This window comes from Rhinatrema bivittatum, chromosome 14 (genome assembly GCF_901001135.1).
Source record: "Rhinatrema bivittatum chromosome 14, aRhiBiv1.1, whole genome shotgun sequence".
NCBI lineage: Eukaryota > Metazoa > Chordata > Amphibia > Gymnophiona > Rhinatrematidae > Rhinatrema > Rhinatrema bivittatum.
In genome coordinates this window covers 2,000,221-2,025,880 of record NC_042628.1, presented here as the reverse complement: position 1 = coordinate 2,025,880, position 25,660 = coordinate 2,000,221, and the positions used below count along the sequence as shown (strand labels likewise).

Genomic DNA, 25,660 nt, shown 5'->3' with positions numbered 1-25,660 from the left:
TGTTGTAGAATACTGTAATGTCACTAACAATATTAATGTAAGAGAGCTGCTTACCAGCGGAGAGAGAACTGTTGTAGAATACTGTAACGTCACTAACAATATTAATGTAAGGGAGCTGCTTACCAGGGAGAGAGAGAGAACTGTTGTAGAATACTGTAATGTCACTAACAATATTAATGTGAGAGACCTGCTTACCAGCAGAGAGAGAACTGTTGTAGAATACTGTAATGTCACTAACAATATTAATGTTAGAGAGCTGCTTACCAGGGAGAGAGAGAGAACTGTTGTAGAATACTGAAACGTCACTAACAATATTAATGTAAGAGACCTGCTTACCAGCGGAGAGAGAACTGTTGTAGAATACTGTAACGTCACTAACAATATTAATGTGAGAGAGCTGCTTACCAGCGGAGAGAGAACTGTTGTAGAATACTGTAACGTCACTAACAACATTAATGTAAGAGAGCTGCTTACCAGCGGAGAGAGAACTGTTGTAGAATACTGTAACGTCACTAACAATATTAATGTAAGAGAGCTGCTTACCAGTGGAGAGAGAACTGTTGTAGAATACTGAAACGTCACTAACAATATTAATGTAAGAGACCTGCTTACCAGCGGAGAGAGAACTGTTGTAGAATACTGTAATGTCACTAACAACATTAATGTAAGAGAGCTGCTTACCAGGGAGAGAGAGAGAACTGTTGTAGAATACTGAAACGTCACTAACAATATTAATGTGAGAGAGCTGCTTACCAGCGGAGGGAGAGAGAACTTTTGTAGAATACTGAAACGTCACTAACAATATTAATGTAAGAGACCTGCTTACCAGCGGAGAGAGAACTGTTGTAGAATACTGTAATGTCACTAACAACATTAATGTAAGAGAGCTGCTTACCAGGGAGAGAGAGAGAACTGTTGTAGAATACTGAAACGTCACTAACAATATTAATGTGAGAGAGCTGCTTACCAGCAGAGAGAGAGAGAACTTTTGTAGAATACTGTAACATCACTAACAATATAAATGTGAAAGAGCTGCTTACCAGGGAGAGAGAGAGAACTGTTGTAGAATACTGTAACATCAGTAACAATATTAATGTAAGAGAGCTGCTTACCAGCGGAGGGAGAGAGAACTGTTGTAGAATACTGTAACGTCACTAACAATATTAATGTAAGAGAGCTGCTTACCAGGGAGAGAGAGAGAACTGTTGTAGAATACTGAAACGTCACTAACAATATTAATGTAAGAGAGCTGCTTACCAGCGGAGAGAGAACTGTTGTAGAATACTGTAACGTCACTAACAATATTAATGTAAGAGAGCTGCTTACCAGGGAGAGAGAGAGAACTGTTGTAGAATACTGTAACAACACTAACAATATTAATGTAAGAGACCTGCTTACCAGCAGAGAGAGAACTGTTGTAGAATACTGTAATGTCACTAACAATATTAATGTAAGAGAGCTGCTTACCAGCGGAGAGAGAACTGTTGTAGAATACTGTAACGTCACTAACAATATTAATGTAAGAGAGCTGCTTACCAGGGAGAGAGAGAGAACTGTTGTAGAATACTGTAACAACACTAACAATATTAATGTAAGAGACCTGCTTACCAGCAGAGAGAGAACTGTTGTAGAATACTGTAATGTCACTAACAATATTAATGTAAGAGAGCTGCTTACCAGCGGAGAGAGAACTGTTGTAGAATACTGTAACGTCACTAACAATATTAATGTAAGGGAGCTGCTTACCAGGGAGAGAGAGAGAACTGTTGTAGAATACTGTAAGGTCACTAACAATATTAATGTAAGAGACCTGCATACCAGCAGAGAGAGAACTGTTGTAGAATACTGTAATGTCACTAACAATATTAATGTTAGAGAGCTGCTTACCAGGGAGAGAGAGAGAACTGTTGTAGAATACTGAAACGTCACTAACAATATTAATGTAAGAGACCTGCTTACCAGCGGAGAGAGAACTGTTGTAGAATACTGTAACGTCACTAACATTATTAATGTGAGAGAGCTGCTTACCAGCGGAGAGAGAACTGTTGTAGAATACTGTAACGTCACTAACAATATTAATGTGAGAGAGCTGCTTACCAGCGGAGAGAGAACTGTTGTAGAATACTGTAACGTCACTAACAATATTAATGTAAGAGAGCTGCTTACCAGGGAGAGAGAGAGAACTGTTGTAGAATACTGTAACAACACTAACAATATTAATGTAAGAGACCTGCTTACCAGCAGAGAGAGAACTGTTGTAGAATACTGTAATGTCACTAACAATATTAATGTAAGAGAGCTGCTTACCAGCGGAGAGAGAACTGTTGTAGAATACTGTAACGTCACTAACAATATTAATGTAAGGGAGCTGCTTACCAGGGAGAGAGAGAGAACTGTTGTAGAATACTGTAATGTCACTAACAATATTAATGTGAGAGACCTGCTTACCAGCAGAGAGAGAACTGTTGTAGAATACTGTAATGTCACTAACAATATTAATGTAAGAGAGCTGCTTACCAGCGGAGAGAGAACTGTTGTAGAATACTGTAACGTCACTAACAATATTAATGTAAGGGAGCTGCTTACCAGGGAGAGAGAGAGAACTGTTGTAGAATACTGTAATGTCACTAACAATATTAATGTGAGAGACCTGCTTACCAGGGAGAGAGAGAGAACTGTTGTAGAATACTGAAACGTCACTAACAATATTAATGTAAGAGACCTGCTTACCAGCGGAGAGAGAACTGTTGTAGAATACTGTAACGTCACTAACAATATTAATGTGAGAGAGCTGCTTACCAGCGGAGAGAGAACTGTTGTAGAATACTGTAACGTCACTAACAACATTAATGTAAGAGAGCTGCTTACCAGCGGAGAGAGAACTGTTGTAGAATACTGTAACGTCACTAACAATATTAATGTAAGAGAGCTGCTTACCAGCGGAGAGAGAACTGTTGTAGAATACTGTAACGTCACTAACAATATTAATGTGAGAGAGCTGCTTACCAGTGGAGAGAGAACTGTTGTAGAATACTGAAACGTCACTAACAATATTAATGTAAGAGACCTGCTTACCAGCGGAGAGAGAACTGTTGTAGAATACTGTAATGTCACTAACAACATTAATGTAAGAGAGCTGCTTACCAGGGAGAGAGAGAGAACTGTTGTAGAATACTGAAACGTCACTAACAATATTAATGTGAGAGAGCTGCTTACCAGCGGAGGGAGAGAGAACTTTTGTAGAATACTGAAACGTCACTAACAATATTAATGTAAGAGACCTGCTTACATCAGAAAGAGAATTGTTTAGTCCAGTTCTTACATTGTAGTTAACAGGTGATCACTGTTCCTGTTTGATCACTGGTTTGTGATGACTGCTTCCTGAACCATTAATGGCTTTCTTATGTTATCAGTGATTTATGAATGAGTGCTGTTTGCCTTATCATTAGCTTGTAATGATGCTTATTGTTTATGCCCTTAGGTTTTGTGGAAGTTGGTGGTTTAGATGCTCTGCAGGTGAAGTACTTTAGTGCAATTCCCAGTAACCACACCGGAAACAACACTTGTGGTTTACCCAGATTAGATGCCTTCCACATTTTCCGAGATCCTGTGACCTCTGACCTCCCTTGGCCAGGAATCTTGGTTGGACTGACCATTCCATCTATTTGGTACTGGTGTACAGATCAGGTATGTGCTATGTATGAGACGGAGGACCCAGACAGTGCTGCAGCTGCCTCGCTGCTCAGGGTTTTGCTAAGTGAAGCTGCAGTCTGTCTCTGACTAGCCTGAATAGTCAATGATTACACTATGTGTAGACAAAATTATTTATACAACTTTTTCTTCTCTTTATTTTTTACACTTCTTCGACTCCTCGTCCCCAGATGATATGCGAGGGTAGCTTAGGGAATCCTTAATGAACTGAGAGTTGGAGAGTTGCGCCTCCTGAAGTGACCCTCGGTGCCAGTTATGAACCATTAAGCACTGCCACAGTAGTAGCAGCTGTCATTCCACTCCCCCCCCCCCCCAGGCCATGTTGCACCCAGCACCAACTGGCCCCCAACAAATGGGGAATACAAATTCAAATTTCTGGTAATTCTGCACACAATGCTGGCCCTGAAAAGTTTTTTTGAATAAAAGTTATCTACCTTATTCGCTGAGACTCAGAAGCACCTCTTGTGTCCAAATTTGAAAGCAATTGGTGCAGTGGTTTCTGAGATTAGCGATTTTGTACAAACTATTTAACATTTTTATTTATATAGATTTGTGTTTAATCTTTCCAAGCTCTCAGCACCATAAGATACTCCATCTCTACACACGTATTCTCTGTCCCAGCACCTTTGACTTGCCCTGAAGTCTGCACTTATTGCTTCTTTGCAGGTAATAGTTCAGAGATCTCTGTCTGCTAAAAACCTCTCACATGCTAAGGGGGCCTCACTGATGGCTGCGTATCTAAAGATCCTGCCTCTGTTCATAATGGTCTTGCCAGGCATGATCAGCAGAGTCCTCTTCCCAGGTAATACTGAATGTTTCTCTGCTTCGCTCTGCATATCTAGGGGAATGCACAGGGATCCCGCATAATTCACCTTTGGGTCTCTAAGGTTCAGGGGATGGTCCTTGCTCAGTTCCCAGTCCACACATTTCGGTACCTGCTCTGTGGTGGGGCAGTGTGTGTGTGCATAAGTGCATGCGTGTGTGCATGTGTGTATGTGAAGCTTGCACGGTTGTTGCCACTATACACCTGCTCCTCTGATAAGTGGAGGACTTTCTTTACAGTGGTCTCGCTGTCTGGCACCTTTCACGAGCACTAAATTCAGTAGGAAAAAATGTATCAAAAATATTCCTTTTGTTTTTTCAAATGCTGGTAGACAAGTTGGATTTGTTTTGTTGCTGACTGCTGTCTTTTCTGAGTGGAGCTCTCCTGCGTGTGCAGGCGTTTGTGTCTGTGACGTTCTATTCATGTTACTGCACTGAAGGAGAAGGCAGCTCTTTTTCTCTTTTTGTCATTGTAGATCTGGTGGCCTGTGCTGATCCTGAGAGTTGTAAGAGTATTTGTGGCAATCCCTCGGGATGTTCTGACATCGCTTACCCAAAGCTGGTTATTGAGCTCCTACCCATAGGTAAACCAAATGTGTGTGACTGCTCTGGAAGACGGAGATATCTTTCCAACCTACCTATAATGTTGACCTTATTTATTTATTTGCTTTTATATACCGACATTCAACATGTGTTATCACATCGGTTTTCATGGAACGAGATAAGTGGGTTACATTGTAACAGGATGTGGAACTTGGAGAACATAACGGGGGAGAGTGGTTTAACAAGCTATTGAAGGATAACTTTATCTCTTATATACACTAACTTTCTGTGTATATAAATACAAAATGCTTTCAGAAGAAGTTGATGGTAATTGTGTGAGTTCTAGAAGACCTATGACTATCAAAATGTGTTCCTGGCAACTGCAAAGAAGAGATATAAATGCATGAATGCTTAGGCTGTTTCATGGTTCACTTGGGTTCAACTATGGTCATGATGTCCCCTCATGCTGGCAAAAGCTGGGAATCCTACTGAGATGACTCTCAGTTCCCTAGGATCAAGTCAGTGGATGGTAGGAATCTTTGTCCTCTTTGCTATGTATGCTGGATGAGGATTGATTGTTTGGGAATATGAGGTGTCAAGAATAAAAGTGTCCCAGTAGTTTTCATATCTGTTTATTACTGCCTGGTCCTTGAATTTAGAAGAGGGTCCCCCAGTGTTTGCTGAGTATTAATCTTGAAGATAATGGGTGGATGGAGAGCAGCATTTTCCTACATTTGTTCCCTATGTCTTATAGTTTATTTGGGTTTTCTATACCGTTACATCAGTCGTTAGACCATCACAAAGGTGTACATTAAGATGAAAAAATACAATAATGTCAAAGATACAATTAATAACAAATTAATATCATAAAATGTCAGTAACATTAAATTATTCTAAAACAGTAAAACATTAAAACACTATTACATCATTAAATAAATATAAATATAAATCTTAAAATAAGATCAATAAGCTAAGAAGAATAGGGTTTGATGTTTTGTTTGTTATGCCTCTGTAAATGAACCATCTAACCATGTTCAAGAAGGAACTCCCCCAACTCTACACCTGTGTTCATCTCCTTATCTTAGTGCATGCATACTGTTGTAAATACTGAGGGTATTTTTCCAACAGCCCATATAGGATAAATTCTGCTTACTTTTTACCTGCAGACTTTAGACATAGAACCACTTTGAAAATTCACAGGTGTGTGCAGAGATCAGAAGTAAGGGTGTGCATGTGGAGTGTACTTGTAAATTTCAAACTCAACCCAACACTGTCCCTCCCTCAGAATGCTTATTTAATATGCATATATAGCATGTGCATTAATCTGATCCCACTTCAATTTCACCTCTCGCACTATGGAACACCTATTTAATATTCACATTAAAGTATGCACATGAATCCCGATCCTGCTCCAACTCCACCCCCCTCAGAATACCTATTTAATATGCAAGTGAAAGTATGCACATAAATCCTGATCCTGTCCCAGCTCCACCCCCTGAAATGCTTATTTAATATGCAAGTGAAAGTATGCACATAAATCCTTATCCAGCTCCACCCTCTCAGAATACCTATTTAATATGCAAATGAAAGTGTGCACATAAATCCTGATCCTGCCCAGCTCCACCCCCTGAAATGCTTATTTAATATTCAAGTGAAAGTATGCACATAAATCCTGATCCTGTCCCAGCTCAACCCCTGAAATGCCTATTTAATCTGCACGTAAAAAAGTGCGTGAAATTGTGTTCCTCTGGACCTTTATAACACACTCGCCAGACTATTTTCACAGAGCCCCATACAAGGGGGTTTTATGTGTGTGAGTGGGTTTGAAAAGTCCCATTCTCTATGTGATCAGAAGACTAGAGAGGAGAGCGGTGAGGAAGCTCAAACACTTTAATGGTGGAAGTAAGAACCTGATTAGCAAGTGACAGAGGATTACAATGAAGGGAGCCCTCAATGAGTCATTAATCTTGTCAAACTTCCCTCTGCCTTTGCTTTTAGGGTTAAGAGGGCTTATGATGTCAGTTATGATTGCCGCTCTTATGTCCTCACTGACTTCCATTTTTAATAGCGCAAGCACCATCTTCACAGTTGACCTGTGGCGTCTCTTCCGTCCTCGCTCCTCTGAGTGGGAGCTCATGATTGTAGGCAGGTGAGAACAACTTACCGGTAACCACAGGGATTGTTTAGAAAATATAAAAATATAGCAGAATTAGTCTAATTGAGACATTGAACATTAGAGACTTGTCTACACTGAGGCCAGGCTGCTGCTTCTGGATTTCTCTTTCAAATGTTTTGCAGCTTTTGGTTCGCCCGCATGGGCTGAACACCGGGGCCTTGCCATAGAAATTTAACTGCGTGTCTAACTTCCTCCTTTCTTCCTACCATTATAGGATCCCAGCTCTGTGTACCAGCAGAGCATTTTAGAAACAGACATGCAGCCTCTTCTGGGGTGACAATGCAGGCTTGCCTGTAGAGTGAATAGCATCTTCTGAAAGGCGATGACAATAGTATGATTGTGGTTAGATGCAGTGAGCCACAGAGAGAGAAATCTAGAACATGTCGTGCTCCCACCCAGGGTGCCCATTCCTGCCTCTCTGCTGTGCTAGTGGGCAGAGCCAGCATTAGAATTCAGGCATAGGTGGCAGGGCTCCCGTTTGCTCCCTGGGTTGGCTGGGTTTAGGATGCAGCAGAAATGCTGCTCACAGCCCCTGGGCTGGGAGGGAGTCATGGTCATTGCTAAAGGTGACACCTGCTGGCCAGATTCAGGGTGCATAACTTCTGGGGTCCAGCAGGAGCCCCGGTGCATGGCTCCCAATCTGGAAAGGTCTCTGCAATGATCAGACTTGAGGGTTCGGGTGGATATAAAATGGCGGGGGAGGGGGTACTTGTGAATGAAGCTTCAGGGTACCAGATCCCAGCTGGAAGTACAAAGCAGCAGAAGGTTCGGGGCGTGACTGAGGCACTGGGATAGTCGAAGTGTTGCTTTTCAACGTGTCCTTCCCTCATCTTTCCAGGGTCTTTGTGTTGGTGTTGGTTGTCGTGTCCATTCTGTGGATCCCACTGGTACAGTCCAGCCAGGGTGGACAGCTGTTTATTTATATCCAGTCCATCAGCTCCTACCTGCAGCCCCCTGTGGCCGTGGTGTTTATCAGCGGCTGCTTCTGGAAGCGAGCAAATGAGCAGGTAAAATCTTTCTTTAGCTAATGGGATAGTCAGAGATGAAGCCTGTTCCTGCTTACTGCACGTGCCCTCATCAGGAGAGGGGGATTTCTTCTTGACTGCCTGGCCCCCATCTGAAAATTAAATAATTGTAATATTTCCTGTACCACGACTGACTTTGATCCCAGTCAATGAATAAGAAGGAGCCAACCAACTATTTATTTTATTTATTTAAACATTTTTATATACCGGCATTAGTTGTGGACATCATGCCGGTTTACATCAAAACTGGTAAAGTATGGAAGTTACATTTTAACAGGGAATTAGAAACTGGGAGGAGGGTAAATAATTAAATAGGATAGACGAGAAATAACAGTAACATTAACATTAACATGGTTCCTCGGTGTACTATTGAACAAAAGTAACTTTGGTGGGTGGGGTGGGCATAACTACTGTAGTCCAATTTGTTAAAAGTGAGACCTCTGCGTTTATTTCACTGTGCGGCACCGTCGTCCACCTTGCTGAGGACCAATATGTTCTAAGGACTCCTGTGGCAGATCTGCGCAAATACAAATTTACGAAACTTTCTTACAATTTTTGCTTTGTGCTAACAAAGGTACAGCCTTTCTAAAACTGAACTGCTGTTGATTTGGCAGGGCGCGTTCTGGGGCTTAATCACTGGATTAGCTGTGGGTATCTGCCGAATGGTGCTGGACTTTGTTTACGTGGCTCCTCGGTGTGATGAGGTGGACAACCGCCCAGCGGTGGTGAAATATGTGCACTACCTTTACTTTGCCATGATTCTTACACTGTTCACGGTCATAGTGGTGGTGACAGTCAGCCTGCTCACGGAAGCACCCTCCAAGGACATGGTAAGTGATCGTATGTTGATGGGTGTCCGTCATTACGGCATGAGTGGGCTGGGAATAGAAAGGGGGCAGCCTGAATAAGCAGAACACTTGTTAAGAGTAGACATTGGTCTAGCTTTTGATCTCATGCACTCATTCCCAAGGCCCAAGTATGAGCCATGGAAGAGCGGCCAACATCAGGAATCATAGTCAAACTTGGCCGCTATATTTGGCTTTCTACCTGGAATCCCTGTCTTTAAGGGTCTCTGATATAATCCATTTAACCTTAACTCACATCTTAACAGAATTTGTCATAGTTCCCTCATTAGAGCATACTCATTGCTTGCTGAGCTTGAGCACAAAGGCGTCAGTTATCGTGACCTCTCTATGTACAAAAGCGGCAGCGTTTTTCTTGTGCTTTTGCTGCCGCCACTGTGAGTCTATAATCTCTAAGCCTCTCCCATTTTTCTCTCTCTCTAACTTGCAGTCCTGTTACCAAACTCCGGGACAAGAAATTATAGTTTAGATAGACGTAATCTGTTTTCAAGTTTAAAAAGCAATAAAGGGGGAATTAACGATTCAAAGAAACTGAATTCTGAACCAAGCAGCGATCAAATAATTGAATGCTATGAAGGGGACCATGCACTAGACAGCATCTGCTTCTGGCTCTTAAAGATAATCCTTTAACGTTTAAACATTGTTTTTAAATATACCAAGTTTGCTTACTATCAGTAGGGCTCTTCGTGGACAGCAGGATGAATGAGCCACGACGTGTGGGTGATGTCATCCGACAGCACCGAATGCATCCATCTCTCTAGCTCAGTAAAGTTTACTGCTGAGCATGCATGGGAGTTCCCACAAGCTCTGCCTCATGAGCTTACCTTTAGCTTGGTGGTCGATTCTCAGGGTGGCAAGTGGGTGCTAAGAGAGAGAGGATAAATGTCCATGTGGCAGCTCAGATAGAAAAAGGACCAAAGGGCTGACGAGGCAGCGTGCCTGTGGGAACTCCTGCACATGCTCAGTAGAAAAACTTTTTTGCGCTAGGAGAGAAGGGTCCGTTCGGCATCGTCAGATGATGTCACCCACATGTCATGGCTAACTCAGCCCTGCTTGTTGATGGAGAAATATATTTTAATATTCCACAGCTTCCTTTGTTCTGCTCCAGGTTCACCTCCTCCCCTAATGACCCTGAAAGACAGGGACTGGATTAGGGAAGTAGTGACTTTTCTTTGCTCTTTGCTGTGACCTCACCTCCCTCTTCCTTTCAGCACAGGACAGGAAGGGAGGGGCTGGAATAGGGAGTAGAGCAGTTTATGGAAGTCCATGAGGCAAAAGGATAACAGGGCAGAGGGTGCCCCCTCCACCTCAACTGCTAGAGCTCTTCTCCTTGAGTTTCCTTCCCCATAGCACCCCACCCTTGAGGGCTGAGACTGGGGGACAGGAGAGGTGGGGGATGGGTGGAGTCTTGGGAGAGTCTGGGGGAGCACAAGAGGCAAGGACAGGAGGCCCCCGTGGTTTTCACTTAAAATGGTGTCGGTTCATGAATGTGTTGTATTTCTGGGGTTTGAGCGGGGGAGTCAGAGGAAGGGGGGGGGGGGGGATGCCTGAACTGCTACTGTTATTCCTTACTCTGACCCTTCCAGCCTCACCCTTCCCCTCCTGTTCTTTACACTGGGAGGGGAGGGGTAAGAAGAGAAAGCAGGCAGAGTGAGATTTAGCACAGCAGGAAACCTTCAACTGGCCTGCTGCCCTCCAGATTTCTTCCACGCTAGACACAGGCCTAGTGTGCCTAATGGGAAATGCAGGCCGGGCTGAAGCAAGCTGTGATTGTAACTTAATTTCCATTCCCCCTCCTGTTGTATGTCGGTTTCTTCTAATAACAGCCCAGGAGCATGACATCTCCTCTGTTCAGGTGTAGTGCATAGGTGTATGTCCCTCTAGATTCCTAATTAATATGAATGATACTCCCACAAGCATTCACTAGTTAATAAAAAATAACATCAAAACTAATTTTCACTAGGTAGCTATTAGCTCTATAATGGAGCTATACAGATACCTGCATTATAAAAAGGACCTACTTCATAACAACATGATCACATATGTTATCTCCTCTCAATTATATCTTGATCTCTAGTTCCTAGTTGTAACTTTGTCCATAATATATGATACTTACCAATAGTAGCTAATCGCCATCCAGTGAGGGCAAGAGAAAATCCCCCTGAACCCCAAAACATTATATGTAATTCATTGTATACATTGCACATGGAATGCTAGTTCAACACATCACATCTTAAAGGTGCCAGAGTATCCTGTGGTTAACATCAGAAGCCTGTCACCTATACCCAAAGTCTCGATCTCTCCATATCACGCTTCTTCTTGAGAATTCGATTGTATGAAATGTCTTCACACTCAAAAATATATATTTTTTAATCTTCTAAAAGAATGTTTAATAAACTCATCTATATGCACCAAATAAAAATAGAGGTTAAGGGCTCCTGTCTTTAGGATTCAGTTATTTGATTTTCACCTCTTGGTTTAGATAGAATTTAGCGTTTTGTAATCGTTAGACTCCCTCTTTATTCACTAGTGGTGACTTTTCTCTTTTGCTGCTTTTGATCTTTACATCTTAGGTATTGAATCTGGCTTTTCTCAATATAAAAAGGATTACACATTCAGGAATTCTTAACGGGAGGGGGCTGGTTCAAACGTTTGTCAAGCTGGGTAGTTCTAGCCACCTCTCGTGGCAACGCTAAGGTATGAAATTAGCTGTTTATAATAAACAAGACTTCCTGTGCTGATCTCTTGAAGGTGAGTCGTCTTACCTGGTTCACACGTTGGGATTCAGACGCCAAGAGTCCTGAAAGAGCAATAGAACCAACCACATCTGCTCTGGACTCCCAAGCCCCAAGAGAAGCAGAGAGCCCATCTGCTAACGTGGACGTGAAGAGCTCTCCTGAGGATGCTTCCACTGACATAAGTAAGAGCCTGCAAAATTAGATTTCATTGAGATCCTCCCTTCTTATTCAGAAAATGTCCTGGGACTTTTTCCTTTAAAAATGAGGGGAAGCCACTGGAGAAGAGTCCTTTCACATGGTAGCCTTTTTCGTAGCAGTTTTCCATGGTTGTAAACATACAGGGTTGAATTTTTCAATAAGATGTCTAAATGCAAAGCTACACATTAACTTTTCAGTCTGCAAACAAGAAGTTGGCTTTCAGCCATGAGGTACTGGTGTACATTGTGTTTGAATATGGAGTTAGGTAGCTGACGGTAGATATGCACCTGGATGCATTTCAGAACGACGGTTTAAGTTAGGTGCATTAGAGGGAGGCCTACAACATACTGAGGGATTTAGAAATGCACCTCCGGGATGCCATTTTTCTATCTGATAAAATGTCTGGACCTTATAGAAACATAGAAATGATGGCAGAAAAGAACCAATGGTCCATCCAGTCTGCCCAGCAAGCTTCCCATGCTACTATCTGCCATGCCATGCAGATTACCCCCATGTATCAGTCACTGCTGCTGCGCATCAGTATCCTAGACTGTAAAAAAATCATGGCTCATGTTGGTTGTCTCTGAATCCAAATTCCTCTTTCCTTCCACCCCCACCTCCCTCCTTCGAAGCAGAGAGCGATGTTGCAGTTGCTTCAGAAGCATCAAGGCTTATTGGTTAAGGGTAGTAATCCCATCCTTTCTGTTAAGGGTAGAAACTGCTGCTCTGTGCAGGCTACCCCCATGCTTATCAGTTTCCCAAACCGTAAAAGTCAGGGCCCTCATTGGGTGCTGTCTAAATCCAATTCCTCTTTTCCCCTGCCATTGAAGGGAGAGAGCAATGTTGGAGTTGCATCAAAAATATCAAGGCTTATTGGTTAAGGGTAGTAACTGCCACACCAGCAAGTTACCCCCATGCATGCTTTCTTCGTTTCCTTTAGGACTTAACCGTAGAAGCAGTCCTGTGCTTTTTCCCTTAGGTCTGCGTATCAGTATCCCAGACTATGGAAGTCGGGGCCCTTGGTTGTCTGAATCAAATTCCTCTTTTCCCCCTGCCGCCTAAGCGGGGAGCAATGTTGCAGTTGCATTGAAAGCATCAAAGCATATTGGTTAAGGGTAGTAATCTCCATGCCTTCAGCTAAGAGTAGTAACCGCCATACCAGCAAGTTACCCCCTGCATGCTTATCTCATTTCTGTCCTCTAGCCTTATGAAGGTGCATGGCTAGAAATCCACTTCCCCAGATATGGATACCTTAAACGGGTTAACTCTGTTTTTACCTGTGTATAAAGCACTAAGCCTTGGAATATTTACCCCACCGTGGGGCTGATGCAATAAAGTGCGCCCAGCCCAGAGCATAGGTTAACAAGTGATGCACATTTTGGACGTGCATCCATAACCCTCAATGCAATAAGGGAATCAGCGCATCCAAAATGCGCGTCCAAACTCGCGTGTAGGTAATAGCGCTCATCACATATAAATTCCATGTAGATGAAGCTATTAGCTATTACACGACGCAAAAAATCCAGTGCGCTAGAGGCGCACTTTTTAATCCGTAAAATTTTACACCTACCCCGGAACAGTTGCGTCGGGGCAGATTTGAGTGCGCTCGAGTTCAAGCACTAGCCGACTGAACGCACAAGCTGCACTGAACTATAGCTCCGGCAGCAAAGAAGTACAAGCGACACTCTCTTTGTGCTGCCTGCCATATTAGGGTTGCACAGTCTGACCTTGAATCCTTCCTGTGTCAGCACTGTGAGGAGGCCCAGGGAGGGCTGGACTCACAGAACTTCTCCGAGCCTAGCCCCTTCCAGTCAGAGGACGAGTCAGCCATAACCTTATCCGGTAGTGCCCTGGAATTGATCAATCCCGGGACTGCGTCCTCCTTGGGAGAGGGTAGTTCAGCGGCACCTATCCCAGTTCCTCCTGGCCAATGCATGGACCCGGCAACCTTTTCTTGGGTGGAATTCTTTCAGGACCTTCAAGCCTTTGTCCAGGCGCAGTCATCTGCTGCCCCTGCCTGGACTGAGCCCCAGCTGGGAAGGCCTCGTCCTCCCAGCCCTATCAGCATGCCTTGGGACATGCCTCGCCTCACCAAGGGTATCCCTGACAGGGACCCAGACACCATGGATGACAAAGGGGATGCAAGCTCATTGGAGGACGGGGAAATCCCTCCACGCTTGGAATCATACCAGACCATGTTAGGGTTTTTCCACAGAGATGAATTGCTGGCACTGGTTTCCCAGACCCTGAAGACTCTGGATGTTCCCGGCACGGACCCTATGTCAGAGCCAAAGCTACGGAAAGCCTCTTGCTATTTCCCAATGCTGGAAGTCATCCAGGAGTTAACTGACTTTCAATGCCCCGGAAGCCAGCTGTAAAGGAGGCCAAAGAATGCCTGCGTTTCCCAAAAGTGAATGCCCTGGTCTGTGCCATTTCGAAGGGAACAACTATCCCAGTAGAGGGAAGAGCGGTCTTGAAGGATGTGCACGATAGGCGGCTGGAGTCCATCCTTAAGCCTTTGACACGACAGCAATGACACTGCAGATTGCTTCCTGTTGTGCCCTGGTGGCTCTCTTGTGTCTGCTTCTCTCTCTCTCTCTCTCTCTCTCTCTCTCTCGAGAGAGAGAGAGAGAGGCAGATAGTTCTGAGGCGCATGCCGGAGAGGCAATCAAACCCGCCACAGCCTTCCTAGTGGATGCAAGCTCGGACCTAGTGCGTACCTTGGCCAGAGGAATGGCCTCAGTGGTGGTGGCCAGAAGGCAACTATGGCTGTGAAATTGGTCAGTGTACACGATCTCTAAGGCAAACCCTTTAAGGGATCCCTCCTATTTGGAAGTGAATTGGAACAGTGCTGCAGCTACCGGAAGGTAAGAAAAAGAGGTTGCAGCGCCCCTCGCCTATGAGGGGTTGGGCCAGGGGCTCCAAGTGTTTTCAGCCCTACAGAAACTTGCCATTTCAGACATCTCAGTCCTTTTGGGAAGATCTCAGTCCTTTCGGAGCCATCAACCAAAAAGAGGAACTGGTTTGGGCTCAGGTTCGACCTGAACTCACCAGTGAAGTTTGGCCAACCCATCCACGGGACAAGGAGATAAGGGGCCGACTATCCCTCTTCTATCAGTGGTGGGTCGAGATCACATCGGACAAATGGGTACTGGACATCATACGAGAAGGATATGCTCTGGAATTTCGCAGCATCCCTTGGGACATGTTCATGATGTCTCCTTGCCACTCCCAGCACAAGAAACTGGCAGTGGAATCTATGTTGATAAGGCTCCTCAGTTTGAGGGCTATAACCCCGGTACCTACACCGCAGGAAAATATGGGACATTATTCCGTCTATTTAATCGTATCCAAGAAGGAGGTTTCCTTTTGCCCCATTCTGGACCTCAAGAGCGTCAATCATCATCTGCGGATAATTCACTTCCACATGGAACTCTTCACTCAGGCATAATGGCCGTACAACTGGGAACGTTCTTAACCTCCCTGGACCTCTCAAAGGCCTACTTTCATATTCCAATTCTCCAAGACCACCAGCGTTTCCTACACTTTGCAGTACTGGGCCGCCATTTCCAGTTCCGGGCGTTGCCCTTCGGCCTGGCAAACGCCCCAGAACATTCTCCAAAATTATGGTGGTGAAGGTGGCAGCACTGAGAAAAGAAGAGATCCTGGTTCACCCTTACTTATATGACTGGCTGATCCGGGCAAAATCATTGGAAGAGAGCCTCCAGATGACCAGCAGGGTCATGTCCCTGCTTCAGGAACTTGGCTGGGTTGTGAACATGGACAAGAGCAGCCTCAAGCCCTCCCAGTCCTTAAAGTACCTGGGAGTCCGGTTCAACACCAAGCAGGACAGAGTCTTCCTCCCTCCCTTGAGGATAAGGAAGCTGATGGGCCAAGTGTGCCGGTTGACGTTCACAATATGCCCCAGGGTGTGGAGCTATCTCCAGGTCCTTGGCCTGATGGCATCAACTCTAGAGGTAGTGCCATGGGTGAGGGCACACATGCGGCCACTCCAATGCTCCCTGCTGTCACGTTGGAACCCACTGTCGCAAGACTATGCGATTCACCTCCACCTACCGATGGAAGTATGTTCTCAGCTCCAGTGGCGGCTATAGGAAGTTCACCTAAGCGAGGGTGTAAGCCTGTCCCCACTGAACTGGCTAGTCTTCATGACAGACGTGAGTCTCCAAGGGTAGGGAGCTCACAGTCAGGAACTGACAACCCAGGGGTGATGGACCAAGGAAAAGGCATGCTGGAACATAAACCACCTGGAAGCCCGAGCTGTCAGATTAGCGTGCCTACAATTCAGCCATAGGCTCCAGGGCCGGGCGGTATGCGTGATGTCGGATAACGCAACAAAGGTAGCCTACATCAACCGCCAGGGAGGAACCAAAAGCCATCAAGTGTCTCTGGAATAGACCCCCTTACGGAATGGGTGGAGTTAAACCTACAGGGGATTTCGGCCTGCCACATCGCGGGAAAAAACAATGTCAGAGCACACTTTCTCAGCAGGGAGAGTCTGGATCCAGGAGAATGGGCGTTGTTGACCAGAGCCTTCCAGCTCCTGATAGATTGCTGGGGCTGCCCATTCATCGATCTACTGGCCACAACACGAAGGTTCCCCGATTCTTCAGTCACAGATCAGTGCTCCCAAGGGATCGACACCCTGGTCCAGACCTGGCCAAAGAAGGACTTATGCAAGATTGAGTGCCACAGAGGATTAGTCCTCTGGTGGCCCTGGATTGGCCCAGATGCCCATGGTATGCAGACATGTGGAGGCTTCTGGTGGAGAACCCCCTATATCTCCCTCCACACAGGGACTTCTCCAACAAGTTCCGATTCTTCACGAGGACCCAACTCGGTTTTGTCTTATGGTCTGGCCCTTGAGAGGGCTCGTCTGACGAAACATGAAAGTACTCGACATCTTAGTGTATGTGCAAATCTGGAGAATATTTGAGGCCTGGTGCGAGGAATGTGAGCTCTCTCCTCGGTTGATCAAGATCCCCCATGATTCTGGAATTCTTACAGGATGGCCTGAACAAAAGACTGTCTCTCAACTCCTTGAAGGTCCAGGTGATGGCTCTCTCCTGATTCAGAGGCGAGGTGAACGGAGCCCACTTGGGCTGGTTCACCCTTAAAGTGGCTGGTCCCTCTATGGAATCTCAATCTAGTATTGGGCTTCTTAGCAGGGCCTTCCTTTTGCCGCTGCATGCTCTGTCTCTATGCCTGTTAACGCTGAAGAGTGTATTCTTGATGGCGATATGCTCAGCTCATCGCATCTCTGAACTACAGGTGCTGTCATGTCGGTAGCTGTTCTTCTAGTTGATTCCAGGAACGTTGCAGCTTCACACCATCCCTTCCTTCTTCCCTAAGGTAGTCTCGGCGTTTCACCTGAACCAGTCCATTTCCTTATCATCCCTAGATAGACGCAAGGACTCGGAAGACTACCACCTCCTATGCCACTTAAACATCAGTAGGCTGTTAGTATGGTATCTAGAATGTACAGAACTGGTGCGCAAGACAGACTGTGTGTTTGTTCTTCTCAGTGGAAGGAAACAAGGCGAAGCAGCTTCGCAAGCTACCATAGCTCGCTGGATCAAGGAAGTGATCACGGAAGCTTATGTAGAGGCAGGGAAGCCTTTACTCTTTCAGACTGAAGCTCATTCCACTAGGCCCCAGCAGTATCCTAGGTGGAAGCTAAGCTACTTCCCTAAACAAGCTTTTTATAAAGACAAAGAGAAGGAGGAAAAGAGTTGAAAGATAAGGACGCACCAAGTAATCAGTTTTTTTCCTCTAATATCTCCAATTGCATATTAACGCTAGATTTGAACTGCTTGACAGTTTTTCAACCGACATATAAGCCTTAATTAACACATAGTCCTTTATTATAATGTTACCGTTCTTTGTTGGCACATGTATATTTTGTAATCTATACCAATTATAGTTTTTCCTTATTGTGCCTTTCTGTAAACCGTTGTGATGGTGAATTAACTTAACGACGGTATAAAAGAGTTTTTAAAATAAATAAATAGATAAATACTGTCTCCCGTCGATATCTGCAGAGCAGCAACGTGGTCTTCCTTGCACACCTTCTCCAGGTTCTATCGCCTGGATGTCCAAGCCCGAGAAGATGCAGCTTTTGTGAGGGTGTTTCTAACCGGACCACGGGCAGCCTCCCGCCCCATTTGGGAGTAGCTTTTGTACATCCCATTGGTCCTGAGTCCATCTGGCTACAAGCTAGGAAATGGAGAAATTGCTTTCCTGATAATTTCGTTTTCCTTAGTGTAGACAGGTGGCTGCCCATGAACAGTGCCAAGGAATCACACTTGAATCTCGATCCCAAAGAGTTTACAGGTAAGCCATCACCCTATCCCTAGATCTGGGCATCTGTAATATTGCTGGGCTTCAGCGCTTATGTTTGGTTGAGTACAGTTACGGTTACCAGTTTTAATCAAGTTTTTAATCAAGTTCTTAATCAAGTTATTAAATTGTATTCAAGTTTTTCAATAGTATGTCCACAATGGCTTTTGAAGAGAATACTGAATGGCTGAGCTCACTACAGGGGTGAATCTAGGGTGACGTCAGCTTTGAAACCTACTCCGTCTTCATCTGCTAGCAGGGGAGCACATAACCTATTGGTCCTGAGTCCATCTGTCTACACTAAGGAAAACAAAATTATCAGGTAAGTAATTTCTCTATTTCCCATCCTCCCTCAGCGTCAAACTCATAGGAAATTTAACTTTTGACCTGGGTAGGAGGTACAGCTCCTTTACACATCTGGGGCCACTTTGGCCTTTTCTGATAAATGAATGTCACCTACACCGGGAGTGGAAGCGTGACTTAGTGGTTAGTACAATGGGCTACAACTCTGGGAAGCCAGAGTTCAAATCCCACTTCCCTCGCCAACACTCCTTGCAACGGTGGATAAATCAATCTCTCTCCCATTGACTCAGGCACCCACTTTGATTATAAGCTCCTTAAAGCAGGGACTTATGGTGCCTGAATGCTTACCACCATTGTACAGCACTGCATATGGCCAGTAGCACTATAAAAATAATAAGTATTTTATTGCAGTTACATATCTGTCATGTAACAGGTTTGGAGCTTCTTCTTTTTACTTATTCGTATATAAAAATTACTTATTTTTGAAACACAGTATTTTCCCCAAAATATGGACTAACTTGTTTTAGAAGGGTCTATCAAAGGATTTCTTTTCTCAATGCACACATGGCCTTTCTTCTAATTATTGCTTTGCATTTCAGGTAACAGAACATCTGCTGCATCCAGGCTGAAGAAAATTGTATACTGGATCTGTGGGATGGAGGCTAATCAGGATGCGGACAAAGATGCGCCCCCCGTGCCACAAGAACCTGTCGAAGTCCTGCTCCGGGAGAATTCCTTTCAGAAGCAGGTTCTAGATATCAATCTGATTGTGTGTTTCAGCGCTGGGGTCTTCCTCTGGGGATACTTTGCATAGAAAAGACCGCATCCATTTACAGAATCCTAGGGAAGGGGATTGCTTTTACTGTAGAAATGCTTCAAGACTTCTACATTTTTGTCTTTTCAATGCAATAAATCCACTGTAAAGTTTCAGGGACAGAATGCCCATTGTCTAGCTTCATGCGGGTGAAGGCAAAGGTAACAAGATTGAAGTCAGTCTGTTAATCTTGCCAAGAGTGCATTCATCAGCCCAGAAAGAACAGGGGAGCTGTAAACATTGAAGAGGAGGATTAGAGCACAGTTTGCTTGGCAGAGAGTCCTCACTCACTCATAGGTATAAGAACAGAAACCTTTATTATCATGAGGTTAATGCTGAGTACGCTCAGACCCGCTGCTTGACACGCAGATCTCCACATTCCCTAGCGCTGCAAGTCATGAGTTCTTTTATTGCGGTTTATGAAGTGCATTCGGCTAGTAGGTGTCCTGTGCTAGGAATCGATTGCCTGCTGATCAAAGTCCTTCACTATCTCAAATGTTCATCTCAGCCGCTGTAAAAGAGTTGTCAGATTACAATAATGATTAGTTTAGTTTCTTGTAACTTGAATTGTCCTGTGGAAGTCGGTCTGTGCGGAAGAGTTGTCATTTCTGTTCTGTGCTCCCAGCTCATACAATATCTGTTCAGTTTGCTGCTTTGATTCACATTTTTACACATCCAGATACTGCCTGGTGCCTTCTTTCTGTGACTGGCATTATCAATGAGACAGTTGTTATCTAACACACTTATAAAAACATCTGCTGAGCTTTCCATTCCACTTCCCCTGAGCAGTACCAAAGGGTAAAAAAGGTATTTCAAGAAACCCTTAATTAAATCAGTGCTTCTTAACCCAGTCTACTGGACACACCTAGCCTGTCAGGTTTTCAGGATATCCTAATGAATATGCATGAGATAAATGTGCATGCCATGGAGGCAGTGCATGCAAATCTATCTCATTGTGGCTACTCTGAAAACCTGACTGGGTAGGTGTGTCCTGAGGACTGGGTTGAGTAGCACTCAACTAAATGATGTAAAACTGCTCTTCCCAGTATTGCTTCTTTAAGCCAATAAAATAAACTGGACTGGAAGTCATGAAACATCTGTGCACAGGCATCCTGATGGGACACTGGATACTTCTGGTGGGAGTTTTTCAGTGGTCTGGCACTTTATGAGATGCTCATCATTGTCTCAGGCCCTCGTTTTCTTTAAGCAGGGCAGTAAGTGCAGGATTAACTAAATACTTATAACTAGTGATCAAGCACAGTGCATGGCATCCTGATACAGATCTAAGTTTGAGATTGCTAATAGATCTGAATTTCTGGACTATAATTTTATTTCCGCTATAAAGAATATCAGAGCAGTAATTCAGAATGGCTCTGGTGACATCATAGCCCAAATGCTAAGGACCTCACTGACACTAATCTTATTACCCAGAGATGGGATCCCGAGTCTCTGCTCAGTATGGCTCTGGTGGTGACATCATAGCCCAAATGCTAAGAGCCTCACTGACACTAATCTTATTACCCAGAGATGGGATCCCGATGACAATCATAGCCTGAATGCTAAGGGCCTCACTCACACTAATCTTATTACCCAGAGATGGGATCCCGAGTCTCTGCTCAGTATGGCTCTGGTGATGTCATAGCCCGAATGCTAAGGGCCTCACTCACACTAATCTTATTACCCAGAGATGGGATCCCGAGTCTCTGCTCAGTATGGCTCTGGTGGTGACATCATAGCCCAAATGCTAAGAGCCTCACTGACACTAATCTTATTACCCAGAGATGGGATCCCGATGACAATCATAGCCTGAATGCTAAGGGCCTCACTCACACTAATCTTATTACCCAGAGATGGGATCCCGAGTCTCTGCTCAGTATGGCTCTGGTGATGTCATAGCCCGAATGCTAAGGGCCTCACTCACACTAATCTTATTACCCAGAGATGGGATCCCGAGTCTCTGCTCAGTATGGCTCTGGTGATGTCATAGCCCGAATGCTAAGGGCCTCACTCACACTAATCTTATTACCCAGAGATGGGATCCCGAGTCTCTGCTCAGTATGGCTCTGGTGATGTCATAGCCCGAATGCTAAGGGCCTCACTCACACTAATCTTATTTTTTTAAACTGTTTATTTAAGCATATAGGTGAAACAAGACATACACATTTGTAATCCTGAAAGCAGTACAATAGATATTAAATCAACAGAAATGTCGAACACTTTGCTTTAACATTTTTACAAGGCAGATACTTTATCGTGTCTTGTTTATAAACTCCTATAAGCAGGAAATTTTTCCTTTTCAGAACATTCACAATCATCCATACTCACATACAAAACACTCACTCAAAATTAGCTTTTCTAATCATTGCACTCTCCGAAAGCTTGGGAACGGGAATCATATACCACCAGGTTTACCACTCTGGAGAGTATCCACTAATCACCAAAGATTGTTGTAATTCTTTGGGCAATAATAAATATGAAAGTTCCCATTGTTTAATATGTTCTGCTGGTACCTTCCATTTGTAAATTTTGCATCCAATCTTTCAAGTTGCATCCAATCAGCCAATTTTTGACACTACATCTGAATAGAGGGACTTTCTAGCTTTATTCAGAAAAATAGCATACAACCCTTGGCTAACAAAATTATAATACGAATACATTTTTCCTGACTCTTTGATGTTTATGGAACCCACTACAAAGAACCAAGCAATAGAAACTCTCCACAAAAATTGAATAACAGATTCAATAAAACTTAACACTGTACTCCAGAATGAGTTAAGAGCCGAGCAAAAAACAAAATTATGTACCAATGTTCCATTTCACTATGGCACTTTATACATTTTTCAGTATCACTAAGCTTCATTTTGTATGCTCTTATTCTATCCACATAAATGTTATAAAGCAACTCAAACTACATTTCTTGAAGTCTCTGCCCCAATAGTAGTGGTAAATGCAATATAAAAAATAGTTTTTTTCTGCTATCTGTTTCTCTAGAGATGAAGTCCAATAATGGGCGAAAGGTTCACGCATCTGTAAATTCTCTTTACTAAATCATAAGTTGAACCAAAAAAACAAAGTAGTATTAGATTGTTGCAGTGTCTTAAAGATGTTAGGAGCCTGCGATGGTATCTTAGGAATATGTCTACTTTGTAAATAGATGAAAAAATGTCTATGGCTGATGTCATAAGAAGTTTCAGTCGTTCAAAGGAAAAAAATGCTTTTTGTTCTGTGCAATAAAAATTTCTACTGAAGCCAAACTTTGTTGTTTCCAATATTTATACCTTGGATTCTCCAGCCCAGGTAAGAAATCAGGATTTCCAACCAGTTTAAAGAAGTCTAAGTCATAGGGATTTATCTTCCACTCTTTACAAAAGAAGCGCCATGCCAGTAAAACAAGTCTAATTAGAATATGGAACCTTAACTTTTTGGAAAGAAGTATATCTTTAGTTTAAAACACATTGATAGTAGAATAAAGATCTGAAATGTCAGAAATAAAATCTGAAACCTCGAATTTAAATTTTTGCAAGTACCATTCCCAACAATAGCATAATTGATACACCATATTATAAAAACAAAAATGAGGGCGTTGTAAACCACCACACTTTTTAGACCTCATGAGAATAGAATATTTCACCCCTTACCTCGCCATGTAAAGTGAACAACCAACTTACGTAATTGGTCAACATCTGACCGTTTCAGCCATATTGGAAGTATCTGTAATTTAAATAAAGTTTTTGGTAATATTGACATTTTCAATAAAGTGCAATGTCCCATTAAGGATAGGGAGAGGTCCTGCTATACCAATAATTGCTGTTTGATGGAGTCTATTGTTTTGGTTATATTCAGTTTATATAATTGTGTGAGATCACGAGGTACCCAAATATTTGAAAATTCCCAAAGACCATGTAAGAGGAAATATTTTTTTCCATTCAAGTTTCAATTTATCTGTTATTGGCATTGCTTCTGACTTAGATTCATTTTTAAACCAGCAAATAAACCAAATTGCTCTATTAAATGTAGTGTATGGCCCAGCAATAATACGGGGTATCTTAAGAACAGGAGCACGTTGTTAGCAAACAAGCAGATTTTGTATTCTTTTGAACCCAGAAAACCTTCAATTTGGGGTGATTCTCTTATTTTTATTACCAGAGGTTCAACCATCAACATGTATAGCAGTGAGGATAAGGGGCATCCTTGTCATGTGCCCCTACCTAATTGAAAATAAGTGGAAATCTCACCGTTCACATTAATGTTGGCTTTGGGGTCAGCAAACACTAACCATATCCAGTGAATAAAAGTCAGGAAGATCAAATTGATGCAAAAGCCAAAACATATATGGCCACTGGACGTTATCAAAAGTCTTTCTGGCTTCCAAACTGATAATCAGGCCTTGAGGGTTTTGCACCTTCTCGGACCATAATGCTTCAAGTAACTTGCGTATGTTGATAACCCCCATTTCTATTTCTAACAAAACCAGTTTGGTCTTTATCAACTAACAGGGGCAATACTTGATTTAGTTGACTGGCCAAAACCGAGGCCAGTACCTTTAAGTCCACGTTGATTAAAGAGATTCAGGTTGCAATAGATCTTTACCTTGCTTTGGAAAGGCTGTAATAAGTGCATGATTCATATCTTTTTGGAAGCCACCTCCCTGCAAACTACTTTCATACATATGATTAAGAGGGGTTACAACATCATCTTGGAGGATTTTATAAAATTCCACATCTAAACCGTCTAATCCAGCTGCTTTCATTAGGAGTAACTTTTTTATAACCATCATAATTTCAAAATGTGATATCGGTTTAGCTAATGCTTGTGCCTGCTGAGTAGACTGTGAAAGATTTAAATTTTCAAAGAATTTCATACAAAGTTCTTCATTAGCAGGTTTACTCAAGTATAATGATCAGCAACTCTAGCATAATATTTGTGGTAGAAGCTGTAGAGGTCCATCAAAGCTGATATGTAATGTTTGGGTTTAACATTTTTAACCATTCTTGCTAGCAGTTTACCTGCTTTATTAGCTTGACAAAACCTCTGACTTTTGTATTGCAATATATGTTGCTCCTCCCTTTGGTATAATAAATGATTTAAGGACTTTAATACGGAGTCAATTTGTATCTGTAGGTTGTTCTGCAGAGATTGAACAGGTTGTCTATTTAGTAATTTACAATCTTAAAATGTCTTTACCTCTAATCTTATTTTTATGAGCTGTGTATGCTATAATTTGACCTGTAACACTGCCTTCCCTGTGTTCCAAAAGCTATCCCCAGAAATAATTGCCATATCATTAAATTTGACATATTCTTTCCATTTTGCCTTCAAATATTCCCAGAACTCTTTATCATGGAACAAGGATGGTTGTAATCTCCATTGAAAGCTAGATGAATTTTTATTTGGGAGAGTTACCTCTAGTAATATGAGAGCATTGGTCTGAGATCATGAACATATCAATAATGGCTGATCGAAATTTTGGAAATAGACTTGAGAAATCAAAAAATAATCACTTCTCAAGTAAGAACTGTGCACTTTTGAATAAAAGGTGAAGTCTAACGCTATAGGATGGAGTGACCTCTATGCATCAAGTAGTTGGAGTTCCTTTGTGAGAAAATGGACTCTTTCTGACTTCTTTAAACACTCTTTAAAACGATAGGTTTTAGTATCTAGCTCGGGACATATGGGCAAATTGAAATCCCCTCCAAATATGAATTGATACTGCAGAAACTGCCCCAATTCCCGCAATCAATTTAGAAAAGAAAGGCTAGTTGAAGATATTGGAGGCATATACAGTGCAAAAAAAAAAAGTGTTATTTACTATTGATCCAGCTAATATGAGATAGCGACCATGCCCTTGGGTGCCGGGGCTGGCTGAACGTAGACATTCCGAGGGTCAAGGAAGGAAGCCAACGTACCAGGAGTGGAGGCAGGTGGCGATCAAGCGAGGTCAAGGCCAAAGAGGCCTCCCCTATGAGGAAAAGCTAAAGAACTTAGGGCTGTTTAGTTTGGAGAAGAGACGACTGAAGGGGGATATAATAGAAGTCTACAAAATCATGAAAGGACATGAACAAGTTAATGTAAATCGGTTATTTACTCTTTCAGAAAATAGAAGGACC

General features: G+C 43.1%; 1 protein-coding gene across 3 annotated transcripts in view; it reads left to right on the top strand.

Annotated features, from left to right (window-relative positions):
• Positions 1 to 22,974, top strand: part of SLC5A11 (solute carrier family 5 member 11) — a 51,628-nt gene extending 28,654 nt beyond the window's left edge. For all 3 annotated transcript variants that reach the window (XM_029576250.1, XM_029576249.1, XM_029576252.1), the window contains exons 9-16: positions 3,482 to 3,687; positions 4,378 to 4,513; positions 5,010 to 5,117; positions 7,075 to 7,225; positions 8,091 to 8,259; positions 8,892 to 9,107; positions 11,892 to 12,060; positions 19,339 to 22,974. In XM_029576250.1, the coding sequence (XP_029432110.1) occupies positions 3,482 to 3,687; positions 4,378 to 4,513; positions 5,010 to 5,117; positions 7,075 to 7,225; positions 8,091 to 8,259; positions 8,892 to 9,107; positions 11,892 to 12,060; positions 19,339 to 19,553 (1,370 nt within the window). In that variant the 3' untranslated portion in view covers positions 19,554 to 22,974. The remainder of the gene's footprint in view (positions 1 to 3,481; positions 3,688 to 4,377; positions 4,514 to 5,009; positions 5,118 to 7,074; positions 7,226 to 8,090; positions 8,260 to 8,891; positions 9,108 to 11,891; positions 12,061 to 19,338) is intronic.
• The last annotated feature ends 2,686 nt before the right edge of the window (positions 22,975 to 25,660 follow it).